Here is a 24946-nt window from a genome sequence, read left to right on the forward strand (position 1 = left end):
CCTGACAGGCAAGAGCCCGTGACACGAGCTTCTGGGGCATTGGCAAATACAGAAGGTAAAGCGAAAGCTAAGCTGTGACCAAAACAAACTGCAATGTGAAAAAAAAAAAAAATGGAGCAGTACCTACCCGCAGTGGCGTAGCCTCACACACACATGTGACACCCGGGTTATGTAATTGTTTACTTTTGGAGAGGGCAGATAAAAACCAGACAAATAAGACAAAAAAAAAGACTAATGCGGCTTCTTTGTACTTCGTCTTGAGAGTTAGAGAATGCAGCATCAGGGGGGGCATGCTCCAGACCTGGCGTGGGTTTTAAGTGGACCGATACCGGTGGCGATAGCAAACCTCTCAGTAAGGGCACTAACACGTGCCAAGCTGTATCAGCAAAGCCTTTGACACAGAGTATCTCGTTCTTGTCTCGATTTCCTCTTCCCTTAACAACCGGAAAAAGCGTTTCAGTGATACGCGTCTTGTAAAGAGAGGGCCCACGACAAGACATAGATTTATGTCGCCACATGGGCAGCGCATGGAGTCCTGGGTTTTATTTTCTCTTTTTTTTTGGTGCGAAAGCCAGGCTGCAGTGAAATTTAGCTACATCTTCTCCCTCACCCTAGCAAAGCGTGGTGGACAGGTTCATAAGAGCAGGTAGAGCGCCGACTCGACCATTAGTGGTGCACCAGTGCTGAGTGCAACAGCGGACTTACTGTGCCAACATGGCGTGGCTGAACCGCTCTCTGTGCTTCTTCCTATTCGTCCTGGCAGTGGCAGACCGGGAGAATAACCACGGTCGCGAACATACGGACAGTACTAGGGTGAGTAACCAAATGCTCGAAAATGGATGACAGATTCCTTCACAACTCTGTCAATTTCACTTCACTTCACTTCACTTCACTTTAATACCTTAAAGACCCTCGTTAGAAGGTATTCAACGACATGCCGCTGTCATGCAGCAATTTTGCAAAGGAGGAAGGGGAAACCCTGACTGATATTTTAGGGGGATCACTCTAGTATACTGCTAGATAGTATACTCTAGTAGTCTAGTATACTGCTCGATAGGTGTGCCTAGAAGTTTGACAATCATCCCATTGTTTTTGCTTGTACGTATGACACGCAGGGAAGGGGTTGGAGAGAACAGAGAGTTAAATTCAAAAAATAATGAGGAGCATCTGAGCTACTTCATCCTAACTCATATAATTGTCGTCTAGGGATATTTAACAACGGGCTGAATGATTTAGGAACGCATAATACGGAAATTATTGTAATATAGAAGTGCACCCTAAGGAAACGTACGAATCATATATACTTTCTCCATGAACCCCCCCTCAGCTCCCCTTTTGAACGCAATTCTCGCTTTGGATTGAAAGATTTGGTCTATCATAGTAGCGACGTTTAGTTCCCTTCTTGAGTGGTGCTAAAATAGAAACTCTACAGCCATTTTTGTTGGAAAAGCGCCCGAGTGCCATAATGAGCAGCGCCAGTGGTTTAACGGCATGCAGAGTTGTGCAGCTGTGGAGAAAATATGCTTAGTGAAGAGCCCTCGTTGCCAATTCTGCATTGCAAGTTGCAACTAATTTTTCATAAACGGGCTTAATAGTCCCATTTAACATTCATTTATGTTGTGTTTTTAAATGGTCTTTTGGTTTTCTATTGCAATTCGGCCATTTTATTTTCAGAAAAAGGTTATGACAAGGATTTCTTGGCTGCACAAATTTGATGCCGCCACTCTGAAGACGCCCTTAAACATTAATGCTTGAAGTGTTGATACCAGACTCCGTATTCAATAATGATTCATTAACCATTTTTCGTTTCAAATTCGTTTCATCCTACGCCATTGTTCAGTGTTGCTCGATCACGAAGTTGCCGCTGCTTTTCAGCGCCCGTGGGAAGCGACCGAACCACTGGCTCATGGGTGGCCGGACCTCATCATTTCGCGTCATGCATTTCGCATCCAGTGATGAGCCTGTGCTTGTGATGACTGACGAAGGCTATCGTGTACATGGGGTACTCGATAAGCTGTGATTTCCGTGATTGGCCTCTTGCTGCTTTCGTCTGATGCTGCCGTCACGCCAGATGGAAAGGAAAATGGATAATTAAGGCTTATTGAATGTCCAATCCTAATTTAAAGTCCATAGCCCATTTGGTCGTCTGTTATTGGTCCCTGAGATATGCTCGTGGGTTTGTAGCCGGTGTGGGAAGCGATGAGACTATTGGATGGTTGACGACCGGACTACAAATTGCATTGGCTACAAATTGGCCTTGGCTACAAATTGCTGGCAATGGAAGCCCATTCTGTCGAATTTGTTGTTTTTATTTTTTATAATTTATTTGGTGACTTTTTAGTTCTTTATTATGTATTTTGCACTTTGATCTGTTATTTTTATTTCACAGAAATCACAACTTAGCGAGTCCCCGCGTCGGCGGTTGCTAAGGGTGGCTGCGATATGCGGCCAATAAGGAAGTCCGGTTGCCAAACACCCAACTGTAGTGTCGCTTCCGCGCACGCTTAAAAGCCGCGGGCATATCAGTGACCAATGACTGAAGACCAAATGAAGAAATTGACTCTGGACAGTTACAGAATATGGCCCCAGGCCCGTGCCAAAAGGGAAGCGGGGGGCTTCACCTTAGCCGCTTTCTTCGCATCAGTCACCATCCTGGCTCCTCAATTTGCGCAGACTTTTTTTTTTTCATAGCCGAGACCTTCACTCATAAGCAGGATGTGTGCGCTTGACGACGGAATATTGCCTGTGAAAAGCTGCCGTAGGGATGGAGGGCTTTTTTCCAGCCGTTGTCATCGCTTCGGCAGGCGCGTTGGCTGGGAAGCCTGTTCATTCTTGCCGCCTTTTCCTTTCACCTTTTTTTTTTCTTCTGACGCCTGCTGTTTGCTTGCGCTAGTGATGTTTGGCCAGTCCGTTCCAGTCTGCAGGTACATGTACTTTGCTTCTCTGTCTTCATCCAGCCACTTACTACTACTGCTCAATAGGAATGTTCCTATTACGAGGAATGTCCTGCATACTTTCTTCAGCGCCCAGAACGTAAACGCATACCACTCGGAAAATCTGCCGCATGAGTTTTGTAGTAGGCTTGCTGGAGCTGTACTGCGTTGTTTTCCCAGCCTCTGCTTTTCGACTTAATAAAATAAAAGAACATGAGAAACGCGTGACACAGCTTTTTACCTACAGAAAGCCTGCTTCATTGCAAAGGCTAGCGACTTATAGTCATCCAAAACTGAATTCTTCTTCAGTGAAGTCTTCCGTCTCAGCAAGTCACAGTGGAAACACAGTCTCACTTTCAAACATCTTTGCTTTCTCCTTCTACAACAGATGTTCGGCGCTTTGCACCATGTCGTTGCCGTCTTTACATCAAACAACCACACCTCCTTCAAGTGCCTCAGTGCGACGCGGACTCGTTTCGACGCGGAGGCGAAGACAGCCACCTACATATGGCACCTCAAAGCACACAGTGGCCACCGAAGGTACGTAACGTTGTGTTGATTCGTCGCTGCAAGCAAATTACTTTAGTTTCAAGTGGACCAGTAAACAGGTAACGTTCAACCTCCGGAACGTACAACTTAAGTGCGGTGTTTGCGATATTTTGAATATTCATAATCTGTCGCTGTTTCTACATTTAATGGTGGATGTTGAGCAGAAACAGATACACAGTATTGAAGCTTTATTTTTACATCTTTCGTTTTCTATGAAGCGAAGCATGACTACGTGATCGTGGTGTTATCTTTTTTGGCGCTGTAGGCACCAGAGCACAGCTTCGTTTCGTGAGTCTGGCTTCAGACCCTTTTGTACCCTGTTGAAAAATATGAGAAAAAAAACTAAGAGGAAAATGCAAATAGCCACAAAACTTCCAATTCTCGCTGACAAATTCAGTCGAAACAAAGGCACTGCAAAATGGCGTATCAAAACGACGTAAACAAAAGTGAAAAAATTTCACAAGCGAAGCGCGCAGTCGCCCTCGGCGCTGGTACTGCAGATGCAGGATATCCAGTATCGCAGCATGGCTTCTCAGATTGCGCGTGCCGCCGCAGGCACACCTTTCCTCCCTAAGAGCGAGCAGCGCTACACTGGTTCGCTCGGTTGCAGCGACGGCAGCGAAGCGGCTGAACCCATGAACGAACGCGTACGAGCTGCGCTCTGATAAAGGAACGCCGAATTAGTTCAATGGTTTGCCTACGAAACTCGACGTCTAAATACCCGCCAAGTTCCATCCTCGTAGAGTTTGAGAGAGAGACAGAGAGACTTTAATGAATAAAGGACAGATCTGCCTGGTTATGAGCCTGGCATGCTACTCCAGGTGAGGGTGAAAGAAGAAGGAGGTGTAAAAGAGAGAAAGAGGAAAAAAGAAAGGTGACATCAAGCATACTCAACACTCATCATCATCATCATCAGCCTGACTACACCCACTGCAGGGCAATGGCTTCTCCCACGTCTCTCCAATTAACCCTGTCCTTTGTCAGTTGCCGCCACTGTATCCCACCAAACTTCTTGATCTCATCCGCCCACCTAACTTTCTGCCGTCCCCTGCTATGTTTGCTTTCTCTTGGAATCCACTCTGTTACCCTTCAGGACCAGCGGTTATCTTGCCTTCCCATTACATGCCCTGCCCAAGCCCATTTCTTCCTCTTGATTTCAACTAAGATGCCATTAACCCGCGTTTGTTCCCTCACCCACTCCGCCCTCTTCCGATCTCTTAACGTTACGCTTATCATTTTCCTTTCCATAGCTCGCTGCGTTGTTCTTAACTTAAGCTGAACCCTCTTTGTTAGCCTCCACGTTTCTGCCTCATAGGTGAGTACCGGTAGGATACAGCTGTTGTATACTTTTCACTTCAGGGATATTGGTAAGCTACCTCACGCACTCAAAAACAAACATTATTATCAAAGGATGTCCGCTAAACCCGTGTCCCTAAGAAAAACTAGCAATGCTTTTGTTCCTCGCGCAGCCAAAGTCGCATCACTCCAGGGTCCAAGGACATGCTCCAGGTGCACGGGGCCGTCCTGACAGGGTCCTAAAGCACTTAAGAGTGCCTTGCGATAGGGATTAAAGATTTGGCACCGGCAGATCAAGTGCTGAAGATCCTCGGGCACAGCACATGTCGAGCACAGAGGGCTACTTAATGCACCGATTTTATGAAGATAGAATTTAGTCAAGGCAACGTCCAGACAAATTCGGTGCAGGCAATTAAGATATCTAAATTGCGTGGCATGCGGAGTTCACAAGTGCGGTCGATGCATGCGAAGAAGGGGTCTACATTGACACTGCGGATCACGCCACAAAAAGCGTTGCGTCTGCCAGGATTTAGCAGCCAGAAGTTTTGCGCCATCACTACAAGAAAAGGCTATGGGTAGGAGCAAGGAGGTGTCGCCATTCGCCGACCTCGCTGTACTGGCCACACGATCGTTGTCTGTGAGGCCGCAGTGAGCGGGTAACCACTGAAGCAGAACACGGTGACGTAACTCGCAGGCCTCGATGTTTAATCTGTTCAGTTCACCGACGATCTGCTCCTGAAGGCTTCCTGAAGACTTTATCGATTGTAGTGTAGCGCGAGAGTCACTGAAGATAACCCATGCTGTTGGCGGTTGTTGTAGAATGTAAGTAAATGCTGCTCGCAGAGCAGCCAGCAAGATAGCATAGTCGAGGTGCGGTGACTGAGTAGTGCGCGTTGTGGTGCGAAATTTTGGTGCGTGTTGACTGGATCCAGACGCAAATCGCTGATAAGATGGATGTGACAGAGCCATCAGTGTAGATGTGGTGATAAGCAACCATAAATGTTTGGTTTGGTTTATGGGGTTTAACGTCCCAAAGCGACTGAGGCTATGAGAGACGCCGTAGTGAAGGGCTGCGGAAATTTCGACCACCTGGGGTTCTTTAACGTGCACTGACATCGCACAGTACACGGGCCTCTAGAGTTTCTCCTCCAAAGAAATTCCAGCCGCCGCGGCCGGGATCGAACCCGCGTCTTTCGGGTCAGCAGCCGAGCACCATAACCGCTGAGCCACCACGGCGGCGCAACCATAAATGTGCTGTAGAGCAAAGTATTTAAGTGCAGGATCGGAGGTGTTTGTCTTTCTTTTAATGCCGGGCACTCTGGTCTTGATTTGCCATGCTGCGTACCTCGAAGGTGCGAAGGAGGTTGTGACAGGGCGCTGGTACTGTGATCGGAGAATGTCAGAAACTTCCTCTATGCAGTACACGGCGAGTGGGTTGCTAGGTGCACGAGCCAAAAACCGCACCTGGGCCCGAAGGGGCTCCTGGGCTAACAGTACTGATGCGCCTGAACACGAAGTAGCTCCTGGGTTAACAGTACTCATGCAGATAGATGTCTGCTCTCTGCTGGAGTACCCAATGTGGAGATGTTTTTGGGAAGGCCGTGGCAGATTCTCAAGGCTTCAGCTTGCATAGCTTGAAGGATTTTAATATTGGTTTGCGAAATGTCCTGAAGAGCTGGGAGATTGTAGCGCGAAAGGTCTTCGCAGAGCGCTCCATACAGTCGCAGTAATGAAGGTTTAAAACAGCCTCTTCTGAAGGTGGATAGCATACAAAAGATAGAGACGTAAGAACGCAGCTTTATTATCAGCTGCTGCGCATGTGGGGACCAAGACATTGACCTGTCAAACGTCACCCCAGAAATGTATAGCTTGTGACGCACGGTAACGGGGTTCCAGGAACTTTCAGCACCTAGCGCAAAAGATCGCGCCCCGAAAGTAAAATTGTTGAGCTTTTATCTGGCTACATGGCGATGCCGCGCGTACTTAAGAATGATTCAATGCTGCATATTGCCCTCTGCAGTCGGGCATGCACAATACGCCTTTTGCGTACGGAACACCCTACACGGATGTCATCTGCATAAAGGGAGATTTCAACTGTCGGTGGTAAGCATCTTCCCAAGCCAACAAGTGAGATATTGAAAACGGTGGGACTTAATATCCCCGCCTGAGGTACTCCACGAGATATTTGATGCAGAGCTGTGTCACCTTCACGTGTTGACATAAAAATCCATCTTTCGTGAAGATAGTCACGCAGCCAGTTATACATTCGTCCACCAATGCCAACTGATTCTAAGGCTGGGTGAACTGCCTCATGTGTGACATTATCAAAGGCTCCCTTCACGTCTGGGAACACATCAATCGTCAGAGACCGGTCTGCTTTGCTGCGTTTGATACAATTAGCAAGGGCAGTGACGTTTTCAATGCTCCTGCGTCCTTTTCGGAAACCAGACATGATAGGAGGGTAATTTCTCCTGCTCGTCAGGTCCCAGGTTAGGCAGGAGTCTACCATTTTCTCCATCAGTTTTCCGACGCAGCTTAGACGCAATGGGACGGTAGGCGTTTAAGTCACTTGATGGTTTTCCTAGCTTGAGGATAGGTATGACACGCGCACGCTTCCAGCATGTTTCAGAGTTGGAGTACATGGAAGATGCGGGCGGGTTTTAAAATTCGCTCACGATGTAGTAATTACATCTACCACCTGGTCACTGACCTTAAGCCACGACCGTAAGCAAGATTTCAGGTTTTAAGAAAATGACTAAAATTTCACTGTGTACTTCGAATGTACGAAATAGATGTCTGCATCTCCGACGAGATTTCTGTGCAACTTTCTTCTTGCGAACGACACAGTTTCCTGTTATGGCTTACAACTTAGCGTGAATGACTGTAGTGGTTTGTGTTTTGAAACTGAGGTTTATTTCTTTCGGAGAAGAGGGACCATGAGAAAAAGGCGGTAAAGCGTTACGGGGTCACAGTTCTCCAAAACAATGCATACAGCAGCGCGCAAAACAAAAAACTCCAAATATTAACAGACCATAATGGCAAACAAATTAACACATCCAATGCCAGTATTGCCGCACAAATATTACATGTAATACACAGACAGTACAACATGAAGTCACGGCAGTCAACAAGCATGGCCCGAAATCACTCGCACAATCAACTTGACACGAAAACAAGGCATGCTTATCTGAAAAAAAAAAGAAATTATCTTAGGACAGCATCCATTGCATGCTTTTTGAAAGTCTTTTTAAAAATTGTTTCTTCGAGAGATCAAACATGACAATTAAAAATGAATTATTAGGAATAACTAGAACCTGGTAATGAGCTTCTGTTTTTTTGTAATTAGTCCTTGTTTTAGGAATCATGTTTCTGTGGTATATGTTTCGTAACTGGCATCCATGTAGACAGAATGCTTCACTTGGTTGCACTGTCCATCTCCTCTCACTTTCCACTCACTTCATCACCCTCCAGAAGTGAAAAGCTAGGGAAAGCAGGCGTCATGCATCTTCACCTTCTGTTCCCATTTTCATCTTTGCTGACTCTGCTGTGGTGGGTGTAAAGCGTAATAAAAATTTTCCCGATAATTGCCTCGTACGACAAAGTACGTAAAAAAATTTGGGGGCCTCTGTGAGGTGTTGAGAAGCTGTTGATGGCGTCTGGAGCAGCTCACGCTGAAAGATCCGTGAAAGTAACGAATTGTTCAGCCAGAGATCCTTGGCAGAAATAAAGTAAATATATGTACAGAACGAACGGACATCCAAGTGTCATGAAGATCTGAAGGCCAAGTGTGGGCTGTCAATATTTTGTCTAGCTTCCTGTGAGAGAAACCAAAGGGGAAATTTTCAGATGAGGACACTCGCATTCGGAGCACATACCTGACGTGGGCCCTCAACTTTATTTTTTGTTTTAACGCCGAACATAAAAGCATGAGATGCGTGAAACATCATGAAAGCGCACATCGGTGAATGTCAGGGTAGCTAACTTATATTTATCTGGAAACATCAAACAATTGTTTAGGATGCCTCACAAGAAATTACTCAATGAAGCATCACGCGCAAGAGTGCTGCATTCAGTGGAACTCGATGCAACAGGACTTTCCGTTTCACACTTGCACTGTGCCCTGAAGAAGCGCTAAATGGTCTTGTAGCGTCTCATTAGCTCTATTATGTTCCTCTTTAGGCTGTGGCTGTTGACACTTGTATAGGCGCCTAGTATGCATAAGAGGGTCATTACGGTCCCCATGGCTACGCTGTTCCATCTCCATTTATGTTGCAATTTCTTCTTTTTCCTTTTTTAGGAAAGACGTGTCTTTTGACATATCGTTTGGAGAAACTCCGGGCCAAGGCACGTTCGTCGTAAATAACGGTGATTATCTTTTTCATTTTTTCTCGCTCACTGACGCTATCTTTTTATTGATATAATGCAGGTATGCCTGGAGTGGCAAGGCTGAATAGAAATCATTTCCAATGACAATGTTATCTTTAACCAGTCCTCGCATCGCTCCAGAAAAGCAACTGTAGATAGGGTTATCCACAACTGCATAACGCACTTGCTGTGTTCATTAAAAATGAACCCGTCGCCGCACGGAGCTCTCAGCTGTATTGACGGTCCTAGGATGTTCGCACCTCTTGCGCTGTCCCCGAAGACGGCATGCGGAAACGACATAAAAGGCGTTGTTTGCGCTCCCGGTCTTGTTGCGAGCAACCATGGGACAGTCGGGGCTGAAGATTTATTTATTTATTTATTTATTTATTTATTCAAAATACCCCCAAAGGCCCTCATTTGAGGGTATTACATGGGGGGAGGGAGAATAAGTACAAAGCATTGTTATAAGGTTAAAAATATTGCACTAAAATAAAGTAGAAATCACAAAATAGTAATCATAAATAGGCATTCACAGAAAGGGTCGCAACAATGCACATAACAGCAAAATTTGAGAATAAATAACAGCACCGCTACAAAAAGAAAAAGACTACACTGGAAAAAGTGCGCTGAAGTACAAAACAAAAAATATAAAATAAAAAGAAGACAAGGCGGAAGAAAGAACGCTGAAAAAAATACCTTTTTAGTTGTTGAAACATGAGCGCATAAGATGTTGGAATTTATTTAGATCAGATTCTGTGGCAATTTCTGATGGCAAAGCGTTCCATTCGGTGATTGTGCGTGGTAAAAAAGAATAGGCATAATGGAATGACCGGTAGTTAATGCGTTTAACTTTGTAAGGATGATCGCGACGTGAAAAGATAACTGGCGGTGGCTGAAAGAATTCATCATGAAGGGAAGGATGGGGATAAAGCTTGTGGAAGAGTGATAGACGGGAAATTTTTCGGCGCAGTGCTAAGTTATCTAACTCGAGGGTCCGCCGGGCAGAGTGAAAGGATGTGGAGGGAAGAATATGCGTGAAAAATAACGTCTGTAGTTGTACATACACGTCTTGCTCGTATTATTTGTCTCAATCTAACTCGGCTTTAGTCTTCAATGAGGTGACGCTGGTGTAACATGAATAATCAGAAAAGATGAATCGCGCAGCACGGTTTTGCAGGGCTTCGATGTTACTGATGATATAATTCTGGTTTGGTTTATTAAGGTTTAACGTCCCAAAGCGACTGAGGCTATGAGAGACGCCGTAGTGAAGGGCTTCGGAAATTTCGACCGCCTGGGGTTCTTTAACGTGCACTGACATCGCACAGCACACGGGCCTCTAGAATTTCGCCTTCATCGAAATTCAGCCGCCGCAGCCGGGATATAATTCTGATGAGGATCCCAAATGGCAGACGCGTATTCGAGTTTCGGATGGATTAATGTGGTGTACGCTAGTTTTTTTACATGTGTCGGGGCCTCGCTTAAATTATGTTTGAGAAGTCCGAAAGTGCGGTTAGCGGAGGCAAGAGTCAGATTAATATGATGATTCCATGATAAGTCGGATTGAAGGTTAATGCCAAGATACTTGTAATTTGTGGCGAATTCTACAGTATTGTTATCAAGAAAGTAGGCGTTAGGAATACGTGGCTTGTTGGTGAAAGACATGAGCTCAGTTTTGGAGAGATTTAAAGGCATTAACCAATTAGAACGCCATGTGCTTATCGCTTCAAGATCAGACTGCAGTGGCTGGCTGTCAGTGTTACAGGCTACATCTATAAAGCACACAATCGTCAGCAAATAGTGTGATTCTGGACGTCACGCAATTGGGTAAGTCATCAATATAGATGAAGAAAAGTAAAGGTCCCAGTACACTGCCTTTTGGAACTCCAGACGTAACATTAGCATAACATGAGTTAGAATTGTTAACTGATGTTGGGGAGGAGGGATAACCGCAAACTTGACAGGACTGAAGATCGAGAAGAGGACAGGACGAGCGGACAGGACAGGAGCCTGTCCTCTTCTCGATCTTCAGTCCTGTCAAGTTTGCGGTTATCCCTCCTCCCCAACATGTCTGACCAACTGGCCCAAAGCTTCCCCTTGTTGTTAACTGATGTGAATTGGATTCTAGATGAGAGAAAATCTGCTATCCATGCAATAATATTAGGGTGAATGTTCAGTTGGGAAAGTTTAAGCAACAACCTTTGGTGTGGAGCGCGATCAAATGCTTTAGAAAAAATCTAAAAATAATGCGTCAACTTGAACACCAGCGTCAATCAGTGCATGAATATCGTTATTAAAACCGGCAAGTTCGGTGTCGCATGTGTAGCCCTTGCGAAAACCGTGCTGATGATCGAAGATAATGTTATGATCTTCAAGGTAGTTGATGACCTGAGTATGTATAATATGCTCGAGTAATTTACAAACTGTACTTGTTAAGGAGATGGGACGATAGTTAAGCGGAGAAGCACGATCACCTGATTTTATAATGGGTATTATCTTAGCTATGCGCCAGTCGTTAGGAATGGTGCCAGTTGATAGCGACTGGGAAAATAATGCGGTTAACATGGAACAAATGCTATGTGATGTATTCCTTAAAATTTTATTATTGAAGCCCATATGATTAGCGCTAGAAGATGTTTTGAGATTGTTTAGTAGAGATAAAACACCAGGCTCACTGATGACTATCTCGTTCATAGTTAGTCCCACTAATGCGCGTAATGTAGGCAAGGAAGTAATGTCTTCATCTGTGAACACAGTTACAAACGCATCGTTAAGAAGTTGAGCACACTCTGAATCAGGGATGGGAACACCAACAGAATCTGCAAGTGTGATGTCAGGTCGAATTACTGGGTTTACCACACGCCAAAAACGGCGAATATTATTTTTTAGCATGGAAGACAAGTCATGAGCAAAAAAGTTGCGCCGAGTAGATTTTAATAGTGCCTTATTATCCTTTTCACATGCTCTGTATTTGTCATGTGAACTCACAAGACCATTCAGTTTTGCCTGTCTGTATAGTTTTTTCTTTTTGTTGTTCAGCCGCCGAAGACGGTTGGTAAACCAAGGAGAACTGCCGTCACAGGTAATGGTTAACATGGGAATGAACTGGTCGATGAGATCATTGAGGGAAGTTTTAAAAAAAGACCCAGTTCTGCTCTATAGAGCGAGAGCAGAAATCATGCAAAAATGTATCAGAAAACTTTATTAATTCTGCATTAATTGCATCAAAATTGGCTTTGCCGTAACATCTTATTTTCTTTTTAGTAGTTATCTTTTTACTAGCGCGAAATTTAATGTACCCAGTGATAACATCGTGGTCACAGATGCGTTCCTCATGAGTTATGCCTGAAAATATATCAGGTTTGTTTGTGAGAACTAAGTCAAGTACATTGGAAGAGGCTTTAGTTGATCGTGTTGGTTGGTTAATGAGTTGTGTTAATGAAAAATCAAGGCAAGTGCTGAGAAAAGAATGTGCTTCTGCATCTGTGTCCACTACGGAAAGTGTTGACCAATTAATTCTTGAAAAATTAAAATCTCCAAATATAATAACAGCGAAATTGGGAAAACGCGCATACATTTCACTGAGCACCCGATGATATTCATCTGAAAACGCACCAGACATGTCGGGCGGACGGTAGAAAACGCCGATGACACGAAATGCACCATCATTCAAAGAAACCCAAACACATTCAAGGAAAGAATCGATAACGATAGGTGTGGCAATGAATTCTTCCTTTATCGCGATGAGAACACCGCCCCCCCCCCCCCCTTCGCAATTGTCTATCACAGCGAAAAAAATTGAAATTGCATGCACTGGTAAAGATGTTGACATCATGAATAGTGTCGTTCAGCCACGTCTCAGTTAGTACCACTAAAGAAGCTTGACATGAATCGATGAAAGATGGTAGTGCAATACCGTTAGTTACAACACTTCTAATGTTAGTGTACAAAAACAGCCATCCGTTATCATTACCACAATGTAATTTGGCAGGTGAGGTGGTCGATGAACTCAGGTCTACGGAAACGGAGGGAGGACGTCATTCGCCATCCTCGCGCCCTGATACAAGAATGGCTCGACTTTCGTTGGCGTACCACATGTAAAGATCATCGTTAACGAAGAGCTTGTTGAAAACAAGTCGCGCTTTATCCCCATCTTTCTTAATAGATTTTGAAAACGGGAGAAGCTTCCGTCGCTTTTCGCGAACGGCTTCGGAGTAATCGCGCGAGATGCTTAAATTCGTGTTTTTTAACTTCTAGCCGCGGCTCATGACAGTGTCAACTTCCCTTTCATTAAAAAATCTGACTATGATAGGCCGCTTTTTCTCGGAAGAAAAGCGGCCCACGCGATGCGCTCTGGAAACAGATTCAACAGTAAGCCCAAGTTTTTCTTTACAAAAGTCATTTACGAGACGTTCAGACTCCTCCCAAATTTCCGACTTGTCTGGATCATCTATACCGTAAAATAGAACATTGCATCACCTAGAGCGATTTTCAAGGTCGTCAATTTTTTCCTGTACAATTGCGAGACCCTTGTCACTGTTCACCGCGAACTCAGCAGATGGTGCGGTTGCAAATTTCTGCTATAGATCGTGAACTCGCTTTGTTAGTTTTTCTAAGTCAATTTTTAAGTCTGCGTGAATCTGAAGCACTTTGTTGACAGAGTCTTGAAGGACTGCATTGCTAGCTTCAAGGCGTAAGATGGAACCAGCCACAAGGTCCAGCTTTTCCTCTTGAGCCTTAGTCATGCGTCCCGGGTTTAGCTCGACATCGCCTCCAAAAACTAGCAGACACCATAAATAGGATACACAAGCGCGGAAACTTTTCAAAACATGAGGTGGCGACGACAGCGCTAAAAGAAAGACGTCATCGTCTTGGTAAGAATAAGCGTCATAGTAACCAACCTGTAGAAACATCAGTGGTGAGCGTGGGATCGCAGTGGCGGTGCCGTGGCCCAGAGGGGCGTCGAAACGCGCGCACTTTTGCACCGTCCGATCAGCAGTCAGAGTCCCACGTTGCCAGACGGAGTCGACCACTGCGTCCAGAAGTGGCGGAGCATCCAGACTAGGTGAAGCAGGCAAAAAGCATGTTGATAGGCCGCAGTCGGTTGACGTACGCGCGCCGAGCTGGGAGCTTGTATCGTTGAGCCATTCCGTATTCTGCATCGTCCATGGCCGGCCCAGCAAAATCAGCAGCAGGACCTGTAGAAACATCAGTGGTGAGCGTGGGATAGCAGTGGCGGTGCCGTGGCCCCGTGTCCCGTGTGCAACTCAAGACCTTTCGGCTGCTAATTCCAATCAGCTCAAGCTGATTAATGCGCCAGTCCACAAAGCTTAGATCTAATTTTTTTATTAGTTTTGGTTCTCAGTTCAGACAATTATTATACAACCAGCCTGCCTCTCGTCGAGTTGCAGACAGGCCATTAAAAGTGTAATATTTTTTTTAATTGCCACATTTCGTATTGTTGTTTAATCGATACGCGCTTCCTTGTTGTGCTGTAACGATAAACTATCGTTATAGTAAGCACTGTCCAGAAGTGTCTTTTTGTGGGCAATTTAGTGCATTTCGTTCATTTGCAAACTGCACAAAACACCAACAGGTGCAGGATTTTTGGACGTTACTTTTTATTGCGAGGCGGCTGTGGAACTTGTAAGGTAATTGTTATGGAAATATTGTACGTAATAATCGATTTTTCCGATGCGTACCAAGTTACTTTAAAGTTTTTCGATCACTCGAATCCAGTAGTTACGACAATAGCAAGAAAATTCAAGCCTGCCGATGGAATACCTGCAGATATATTGATTCTTATAGTGAAATCTTACGACCTATAAAAAAATTGCTTGCATAACCTATGTCCCTTTCTCGATATTTAGACACTAAGGAGGACACACACACATATACACTTTGTGTGTCCTTCTTACTCTGCCCTCGTTGTTACGAGCAGTTTGAAAATGAACGAACTGTCCAGAAGCACCCGTACTACAACGACATAGTGAAACCACATGGAAAGATGTCGCACTAAAATCAGAACATAGCTCGTTCTCTTAGAGACATCTCTTTGATATCTACGTCTTTCACTTTGACATCTTTTCAGACACTGCGAACGCGCACACTGCTTACTACCGCTACAGCGACTACAGGACTTGCGCCATCACCGAATCTCCCTACGATGGCAGCGACCGTAAGTTTCGTACATTGACTTCGAACAGTCATAGCGCATAAGACAAACATTTCGACGCGAATGAAGTACACTGCAAGAGATAAACTGCGCGCTATGTTTTCGTATTCACATCAAAACGCACGCGCGTATCAGTAAAGAGAGAAATAGAAAGGTGCAGTCATGTGACTCATTCCCATATTAAATAACACTGTCACGGTGTAAAACACCAGAAGCATATAACTCAATTTTTATCCTTTCTGCGATCGTAATTGCACTGTTTCTCAGTAGCGCCGTTCTCTGAAACTAAAAGGATGGAAAGTGGAGGCAGTGGTTCACACAACATGTAGGCAATTTCAGCATGTTTTTTTGTACGCTGGTAACCATTACCGTCTACCCCTAAGCTGTTCTCAGAGCATGCTGTGTACTGATGTGTGCTATACAATTAGCTTCCAGGTGGTTTGTACCGACGCTGCTAATATTATAATGCTGTTCGTACTTGTGATCGGTGAAGTAACACCCTTAGTAATAAAGCAACACGCTCGCTGCTGCGAGGATTGAAGCCTTTGTAGTGTAATTTCACTCTTTATTTGTGAAAGTGCTCAGCTAGGTCATTTTGTTTTGTTCTGCAGAAGAAATAAAATATAGTAATTTTTCACTTCGATTTTTGTTCTCGAAGAAGGCCCACATGCGTCTCTTATGAGCCCTGTGCCAGGCCCCGTGCCCGTTCCTTTCGTTCGCGTTAACAATAAAAGCCAACGTCGATGAGACAGACAGTGCGCACCTAAGCACATCTAGAAACGTTAGAGGCCAGCGAAGTTTGGTGATATTGACATTCATGCAGGCAGAAGCAATTCGCAATTAACTTTCAATGTCTGTCAAAAGTGCTTAAAACCACACGCGACAGAAGAAGGCAAGAATTTGTTTTTGAAGCTTGAGCACACATAAAGAAACGGTGCGAATCAACTACAGGCCCGTCATCTATATCCCTCATCGTATACGCAATACTGCTTTCTGTAGAAACAGCCACCTTGTCGCACGGAGTTCAAAGCACATTGAGGCAGAATGTTGGCATGCACAGCAAAAAAAAATAAAGATAAAATGGGCGCATTATTCTGTCGCTGCGAATAGTAAATAGGAGCTCCAAAAATGCAGTTCAATATTAGTTACCAAATCCTGTGCTGTGCATTTTCATAAATATCTAAATAGGTTGAAGAAATTGGTGTTTTCGAATCGAAACGAAAATTCATCTACAAGGCACTTCAGGCGCCCCTAGCCACGCTCTCAAGTTACAAAAACAAACCCCTTTTTTTATCCCTTGCTTTGTAAGTGCGCTTCCACGTTTTAACTTTATTTTAGCGGTATAATGCGGTCGAATCTATATTTTGTTCATGTAACTCAACGAACACAAAGGATTAAGAGAAGCTTGACACTTTTCCATCGTTTTTTCCAGACTGCACACTCTGGGTGAAGAAAAACTTCAAGCACAACGTACCCAGGCACTGCCTCGACAGATACGAAGAAACATGCGAGGTTAGGGTCCCGCTAATTGACAGGGACCTTTGCAAAGATGAAGATGATTAAAATAAGGTCCAACTCCACGAAGCAGTATTTTGTTCGTGTGTCTGTTCGTCTATTGTTCCACGTAAGTGGCCCCTCCCATATCCTTCCAATTAACCCAGCCCTGTGTGAGCTGTCGCCTCCTAATTCTCGAAAACTCCCTAATCTCATCCCCTTTCCGACTTTCTACCGGCCCCTGCGGCGCTTGCCTTCCCTTGAAATGCCTTCTTTTGTCACAAGTGCCCATTGGTAAACTTGCCTTCGCGATACATGTCCTGCTCATGCCCACATCTTCATTTGATCTGGGATATCATTAAGTACCTCCTATACACTGGCACATGCTCCTCTTTTCCTGTCTCTTAAGTTGTGTCATTTTCCCTCTCATAGCTCGCTGAGCAGTGCTTAGCTTAATTTCAATCCTGTTAGTGTGAAAGCACTGCACTCGGAGCCCTCAAAAACCTGATGCGTCTCTGAAGCCTCGGCCTTTTTAATGAAATGACTTGGATACGGTGCGGCTAGAGGAAGGTCACGTGGTTGGAAAGCTCAAAAGAAATTGTCTTGATGGACAATATTTTGATCCTTACTAGCCGCCTTAGACGGAATTCCGTTGGCGACCGTTGTTGCGGTCGAGTTAGTCCCAAAGAGATAGCGTCCTGACAGCCATCGTCTAGCCACTAAATAGGCTAGTGCGACGATGTCATGTGCAACATATACAAGGAGCAGCCCCTCCTCCTCTTCAGGGCCCTCCTTAAATACAATATTGCATAAGTATAAAGTGTGAAATTGAATTCTGTATTCTTTCTGCGAACTAAATACCCCCAGGATACATCTCAAGGACAGGCCCGCCACGATGGCTCAGTGGTGAGGGCGCCCGACTACTGAGTCTAGGGAAGCGAGTTCGATTTCGGCCGTGGCGGTCTCGTTTCAATAAGCCGCACGGTGGTCGGGATAAAAGGATAATGCATTTAAACAGCAGCTGTCCCCTGCCACGGTTGGCCTTCATGGTCCAGGCGAACTGGTCCTAAATGACAATTCTACCGGAACGATAACGGCAGTCGCGAGTGCAGGCACCCTGTGCGCAAGCGTTGTTTGCATTCCAGATGAGCCAGAACTGGAAACGAATATAATTTCTGTACAATCACCTGCAATGTTAGATTTTTGTCATACTTGCAGAATTATGTACAGTCTGGATCACACTTGCCCAGAGTTATCGACTAATGTGCACCGCTTGATAAAAAAAAATGGAACTAAACAGCACCTGATTGTTTTTGGTTAAAGGGCTCGTGGCCACCTGGCTTCTAGGTCTGAACTTCCGTATACAGTCTTCGCCAGAAGTAACCAGGCCGCATGGTTTGCTTCTGATTCGTAGAGTAGAGCCCTCACAGCTTCCCAAAAGATAAAAAAGTGCTTTGAAGGTGAGGACAGGGGTTCTCCTTACCATACAAATATTTGGGGCTTGAGGGCTGACATAATACTTTTAATATACGACTGAGAAGCAGACCGCGCAGCCTGGTTACTTTTGACAAAGACTGTACGTGGCTGCAAGAAGTTGGCTGTTGCGGCGGGGTGCTGCTTTCTTTGGAGGGCAAAATTCTGCTGAAGCTCTGTTCGAAAAGGTGACCGAGACTGTACATTAATTTACAAATAGCAGCAGTATTACTTCAAGACCCTAACTATTGTTGCTAACTACTCTGCCACAAGCCGCGATGCTGCCTCGGTATGATGCATGATTGAAAGCGTCGTGCTTCGTGTTATGACAGAGGAAAATGTATACCTCGCTGCGCAAGACATGCTCGCAACGGAAGCATTTTTCTGAGTCCGTGCCCCCTTCAAAGAGGCGCACGCATCATGATAAAGCTAGGAAAGGCGACTTTAGAAATCAGTATATCGGCCGAAGGAAGAAAAAGTGAAGCAGAACTTACAATGCAAATGACAACTGCAAGTTCTAATCGACAGTGCAACTGTTCATTGTAGATGTATAAGGTATTGTCCTCCTTTATTGACGTCAATGGAAACGACTACATGTGAGGTGAGGAATTCGCAGCAAGAGAGCACGCACCAAGTGCGGTGCGAATAGATTTCTTTATGAAGCGTACCAAAAACCCGCCAGGATATAGCTGGAGGAGTAATAGATGCAGAAGGAAGGCTATTTCCCCGAGTCACAACAGATTTTCGGTCTGAACGAGCTACTGATTTTTCGCGAAGCCATTACGCATTTCTCGAGCTTCCATAAAAGCTATTGTGCTATATCTCAAGACAACACGTGAAATAAATTGGCATAGGGCTGCCAGCAAGCACGCAGTCAGCCTGCTTGCCACGCCAAGCGGAAGAGAAAATAGCGCCATCCGAAGAGAAAAGTAGGATGAAGACGCAAGCCCCGCGAATTTGGGTGTCGTTGGCGTAAGGAATTGCTGGCTCTGCCCATTCAAAGCAGCGAGAACAGCACGGCGTTCAATGAAGAGGAATAAAAAAAAAACGCTTCCTTAGAATTGACCTGCGCTTTCTTTGCGCGAAGAAGGCCGCCTAATTAATCAGGCACTAGGGTAAGAACACATATAAAAGAAGTGTCAGATTCAGGAACGAATGAAGGCGATTGAAGAAAACTTAAGCAGACATTCACCTCATTTCCTTCGCCAAAAATAGCAGCGCAAAAGCCCATTGATTTTGTTCAACAAGAAGGGTCACTGGGAAGGGCGCCTCGGCTACAGTAAACGTAGGCATGGGCTGCTGGCGGTGAAGTTCATGTTAGAAGCTTCAATGACTTCCGTTGTCGTTTGTTCCACGTACCCACTCCTGCAGTAAGAGGGCTGGAAATCAGAGAGTTCCGACCGTCTCTGTACTGAATTCGCCAGTCTACATTATAGCCTTTGTGCAGTTCGTTTCGAGTGCTAACGCTAGCAATCATTTGAGCATACGGCTGTTTTATCAATCCATTGTTTAGCAAGAATCGCAAGATTTCAATATAGGACTTTGAGCACAGATTCCCATGCTTCTTTTTTTTCTCCATATAGTTAGAGCAGTTACCAATATTGGACAACTTTTACGCAGCGGAAAAGACAACGTTCACGTTTGCACGCTTGATAGGCGATTTAGAAATGAGCTAGAGAGCATGGAAATGCGGAATCACGGTTTGTTCTTGATCTCCTTCATCTTTGTCATAGTTGAGCTACCGATCTTTTTGATTTTGATATAAGTAATTTTTCTTCGTTAACTGTTTGCATGCTAAGGACATAGAGAGTGATCAGGGGTAGCGCCACTTGGAAATCGATAACAAATTTTAGCAAAGCTATACGGCATATCCTGGGACCAGGAATTTTCGCACCATTTGAAGAAGAAGTGCAGCTCAACCTTTTAACATTGCATTAAATTGCAACGCGCGGACCAATATCATATTACTGATTCAGATGTCTCTTAATCGTCCTACGGCTGAAATTTCGATTTTCTGCCAATCCCTCCAGCGATCAGCACGAACTTTGTGTATGAAAGGCGGGGGATATTGGGACGGCAAAATTTATTTCAAGCCTCCTACACAGCTGTGTAAAATCTCTTGATAAGAGCTCAAACAATAACCAAACAAAAATCCATGTATCTAAACGTCTTGATTACCTATGCTGCGGCGAGACTACGAGTAGATGCTAAACTCATATTAGCAGTCTCAACGAAAATGTCTTTGTAGAGCTTAGCAATACATAATTGTGATGTTAAGGTAGATTTCTAAAATCAAATATCTTCTTTGCAAACGCAAAATGTTGCGCAACACAAAGCCAATAGGTGAAAAAATCAATAGAAGCAACGGAAGCATTTTACGATGCAGTGTTTTAATGGAAAGCCAAGTATTTTTTAAAACACAGGAGTTATCGGTTATGAGGGCTCTTAATATTATAAAAATATCTTATAAGCCCCTTGAGCTTCACATTCTGAGATAGTAGATTATCTTACCGGAACCTTTGACCTGGAACGGGTCATTTGTTCAAAGTAATTTCAGCTAAGCTTTAGGAAATAAATATATTAAACCATTTTCGTGCATCATTTTCCATTATAATAACGAGGAAAGAACAACCTAACCTAGGCGTGTCTGCGAAAGAAGAAAAACTCAGAACACTGTTCTGAATATTTTCAAAATTTTGCAAAAGGTCATTAAGTTAAAGCATTAGTAAACCTTTTACTTTATTTTTTGAGGCAGTCCAAGAAACCACCATTCCTTTGACGGACATGCAAATTTATTGGCTCACACCAGTTAACATTTTCTAGAAATGTGAGGCTTCCTTCAGCACCTGACATTAAGACGCAAAGTGGACATTCCTTGAAATTGAATTTCATACCTAATAGGAATGTTCAAATGTCACAGATTATAACAGTTTGTAACATCCACGTCCTTAGATATCTTCATCAGTCTACTTACGCCCACTCCAGGGCAAACACCTCTGTCATAGCCCTCCCATTACACTGTCCTCTACAAGCTCCGACCACCTTATCCCAGCAAAATTTCATACCACAGCCTCCCACCCAACTCATTGCCACCGCTGCTACGTTTGCCTTCTAATGGAATCTGAAAGAAGCCAACAGCCACAGTGTCTCAAAATTCGGCGCATTTTAGAAACAAACAAAGAAAAACCGCCGCGCGCACGACGTCTCGCCGGCGCGAGCCCAACGGGAGAGAGGGAAAGCCCCCGCCGAGCGCGTGCCTCTCTTTCCACCGCCACGGCGTGCGCCGAAGGAATGAGTCATCCACGCCGATTCCTCTCGAATATGCGAGTCGGTTCTACAGCTGACGGGGGGAAGAGGGGGAAGCCTTGCGTGCGCTAAGACATGTCCCCCTCCTCTGCACTCGGACGTCGGCTACGCCGCCACGACGGCGCCACGCTAGAACACGCTGGAACCTTCGCGAAACGACTCCTGACTTTAACCAATGAGGACGCGCGGCCGGCGAGAGGAAGGAAGGGAGACAGCACGGGAAATGCTAAGCGTATGTGCGCGCCTACTTTGGCGCGTAGAACAAACAGACGTGAGAGCGAGCCTATAAAAGAAGGACGCTGACAGCTATCAGTCAGTCCGGACCGCCGTTTAAGCTTCATCGAAGCGCGCCCGTTCGACTCCCGGGAAAACACCACTCGGCCAGCATCGGACCAACGAGGCAACGTTCGCCAGTCTGCGGGACGGCATCGTCATGGAACTCTGGTCGTCGGACTGCCGCAGTGCCCGGTGAACAAATTGTGTTTTGCTTGTTTACCTCTCTCTCCTGTTTTAGTGCACTTTAGGTGTAATATTTCCTTTGAATTGTATTCTCTCTCGAGTTTAACTTTGCGCGAGTTGCATTGTTCTGTTAATCACTTTGTATGTGTTTGTACTAGTGATTGTTTAAACCTCTGTATCGTCTCATCGCTGTATAAACCTTGTTTTGTTTTGTGAACCTTTGGCTCCGACCCATTCTCTGGCTTGCGACCAGCGAAAGCTGGGCACCGAACGCCCAAAAACCTCTTGTCACTTGGTGGCTGGTCTCCGCTGAGCTTGCCACGCTGAGTCGAGGGCATCTCCTTCGAGTCCGAGACCGCTACCCCCACACGCTCTAAGGGTGTCTGGGAGCTTCCCACTTAAAAGTGCGCGAAGTGTGGGTGACAATATATTCTGGCGTCCGCGACAGGACGTTTGGTGTTTCAAGCACAGAGAACGGAGAAAGAGTCAGAAGGTGTTTACGAATCGTAAACGAGTGTTAGCAGCAGAGCGATATTGTGAGGTGCCGCGCCGAAGCGGTTAGTGATGTTCACCGTGTAGAGGTATTCATTGCCTTGAATGTAGAGTTCGGTCTCCAAATATGAGCACTAAGGAGCTAAAGGAGCTAGTAGAGGCCGGTCTCCAGATGGGGATGACCGGAGCCGAACTGCGTAAATGGGTGGACCAGGAAAGAGAGAAGGCCGAGAAAGAAAGAGAGAGGGCTCGGGAAGAAGCCGAGAAAGAAAGAGAGAGAGCTCGAGAAGAGAGAGAAAGAGAATGGCAGAAGAGACAAGAAGAGGCGGAGAAGCTCTCTTTGGAGCGAGAGAGAGAATGGGAGAGAAAAGCAGAAGAAAGGGAGAAAGAAAGACAGCGTGCTAGAGAAGCCGCTGAGAAAGAAAGGCAAAAGAAACGCGAAAAGGAAGAGAGAGAAAGGAAAAGGCGAGAAGAAGCAGCCGAAAGAGCTTTTGAAATAGAGATGGCAATCATTCAGAAGAAGCTTGCCGAAATTCGGCGTTCGAGGAGCGTCAGAGATCCAGTGGAGCTTAACCCCGGAGAGGCCGGGTGGAAGACTAACGAGTCTAATTTGTTGACAACCACGGAAGAGGTTGTAACTAGCTCCACTAGTGAGAGTGTGGTTGTGGAACAGCCTGTTCCTGCAACTGAAACCACAGAGAGTGAAGAACAAACCGGAGTGCCGCTTCCTCTAGAAATTGATTGTGTAGCTACTACCGAGGTAGTAGGCATTGAGGTAAAGGCCGACCTGACGCTGCAGTCAGAGGGGAGCCTAGAGCAGCCGCCTGAGGACGAAGAAGCAGTTGGCATCTATATGGAGGAGTCCGAGTGCTACACCTCTGAGTCCGGCAGTGAAGACCAGGAGAAAGAGTGGTTAAATGGCATTGAGTGTGAAGCTCAGATGTAGTAATAGCTGAGGAGAGCGCACTCAGAGAAGACCCGGAACCCGTTCCGAGTGAACCCTCGAGCAGCGAGGGGGGCTTTCCCGATGAGGAAGGCGAGGAAATTTCTGCCTATGAGGAAGGCGAGGAGTCTCTTCCCTCTGAGGAAAGAAAGAGTGCGGTGAAAGTAATGGAGCACCACTGTACTAAAACTGACGAGCTTAGAAAAGAATCAGAGGAAGGAGAATTCATAAGTGAGGAGAATGATTCTCCAATGACTCCTGAACCGTGCTTCGAGCACTGCGCTCAAACAAGAGTCAGAAAGAAGAAAAGGAAAAATGACTTGGAAGAAGATAGTTCAGTCCTCGAAGAAGAAGAGAGAGCTGAACCAATGGCTTCATCGCGAGATAAGAACTCGGATGACGCAACTGACAGTGAACCGGGCTTGACCCGAAGGAGAATTCGGAAGAAAGGAAAAAGAAATGAGTCGGCCACCACCAAAGCAGGTGAAGCCGAAAAGCAGAAACCCTGGAGAAAATTCAGGAAGAAAATGGAAAGAAAGAAAACTAAGCTGAAGACAGCTAAGTCGAATGCAAGCGAGCTACACGAACATCGCAGCAAAGTGAGAAAGAAGCTGCGACGAACAAGCCCAGCCTTCAGCAAGTATTCAGTCTGGAGGCGCAAAAGAAAACAGAAGAGCGCGCGCCGAGGACAACACGAGGAGCGGAACCGTCATGAGCGAACCGGCGTTAAATTTGTTCGCAACAGACGCGCTAGCCGCAGCAAAGAAAGAAGGGCTCGAAGTCCGGGCACAAAACCAGACAGGAGTACGAGTAGGAAGCGGAGCCAAAACAGCGTTCGGAAGAGAAGCTTCAGAATGAGGCGGAAGAAGAGTGGAACCCGCGACATGAAGAAAAGCCGCAGCAGCTTCCGAAAGGGAATTAAACGCGCGACTGCAAGCTTGAAGCAAGCAGTAATTCTCCGAGCCCGCTGGGTAGGCCAAACTTGGAAGTATAGGCGAAAGCGTGCCTCATACTTGTGTGCCTCCTATATGCAATGTTGTGTTAATGTAATGCCCAATCTCGGCGTTTTTTTTTGTGTGTGTATTGTGAACATGGCATTGAGTTGCGTATGTGGAAACATCATTGCATTGATGTATGTATTTTGGCATTCACTATTGAATTTGTGAGCGCATGCATGTGCGCGCGAATTCTACCGCCGAAATGCGGCGTGTTTTGAAGTGCAACCTGTCTATTGCACTGGGTTATGTATGTGAAAGCATCAAGGTATTGGTGTATGTATTTTGGCATTCGCCACTGACTTTGTGAGCGCATGCATGTGCGCGCGAATTTTGTGATTTGTGAATATTGTTACACAATATTCTTAAAGGAAGGGGCAGTGTCACAAAATTCGGCGCATTTTAGAAACAAAGAAAAACCGCCGCGCGCACGACGTCTCGCCGGCGCGAGCCCAACGGGAGAGAGGGA

At 45.4% G+C, this 24946-nt stretch overlaps 2 protein-coding genes across 2 annotated transcripts in view; one reads left to right on the plus strand and one right to left on the minus strand.

The window, feature by feature from the left end:
- The first annotated feature begins 714 nt into the window (after nt 1–714).
- On the plus strand, nt 715–16878 carry LOC149334151 (uncharacterized). Its single transcript, XM_089555035.1, has 5 exons — nt 715–813; nt 3322–3473; nt 9076–9143; nt 15232–15318; nt 16748–16878. The coding sequence occupies exons 1-5, from the start codon at nt 715–717 to the stop codon at nt 16876–16878; spliced, it is 537 nt and encodes a 178-aa protein (XP_089411161.1).
- Nucleotides 14154–24946, minus strand: part of LOC149334152 (uncharacterized) — a 29264-nt gene continuing 18471 nt past the window's right edge. Inside the window, exon 2 of the mRNA XM_089555037.1 lies at nt 14154–14338. Coding sequence (XP_089411163.1) covers nt 14326–14338 — 13 coding nt within the window. The 3' untranslated portion in view covers nt 14154–14325. The remainder of the gene's footprint in view (nt 14339–24946) is intronic.

Source organism: Amblyomma mixtum, chromosome 8 (genome assembly GCF_055824585.1).
Source record: "Amblyomma mixtum isolate Tamu chromosome 8, ASM5582458v1, whole genome shotgun sequence".
Lineage (NCBI taxonomy): Eukaryota > Metazoa > Arthropoda > Arachnida > Ixodida > Ixodidae > Amblyomma > Amblyomma mixtum.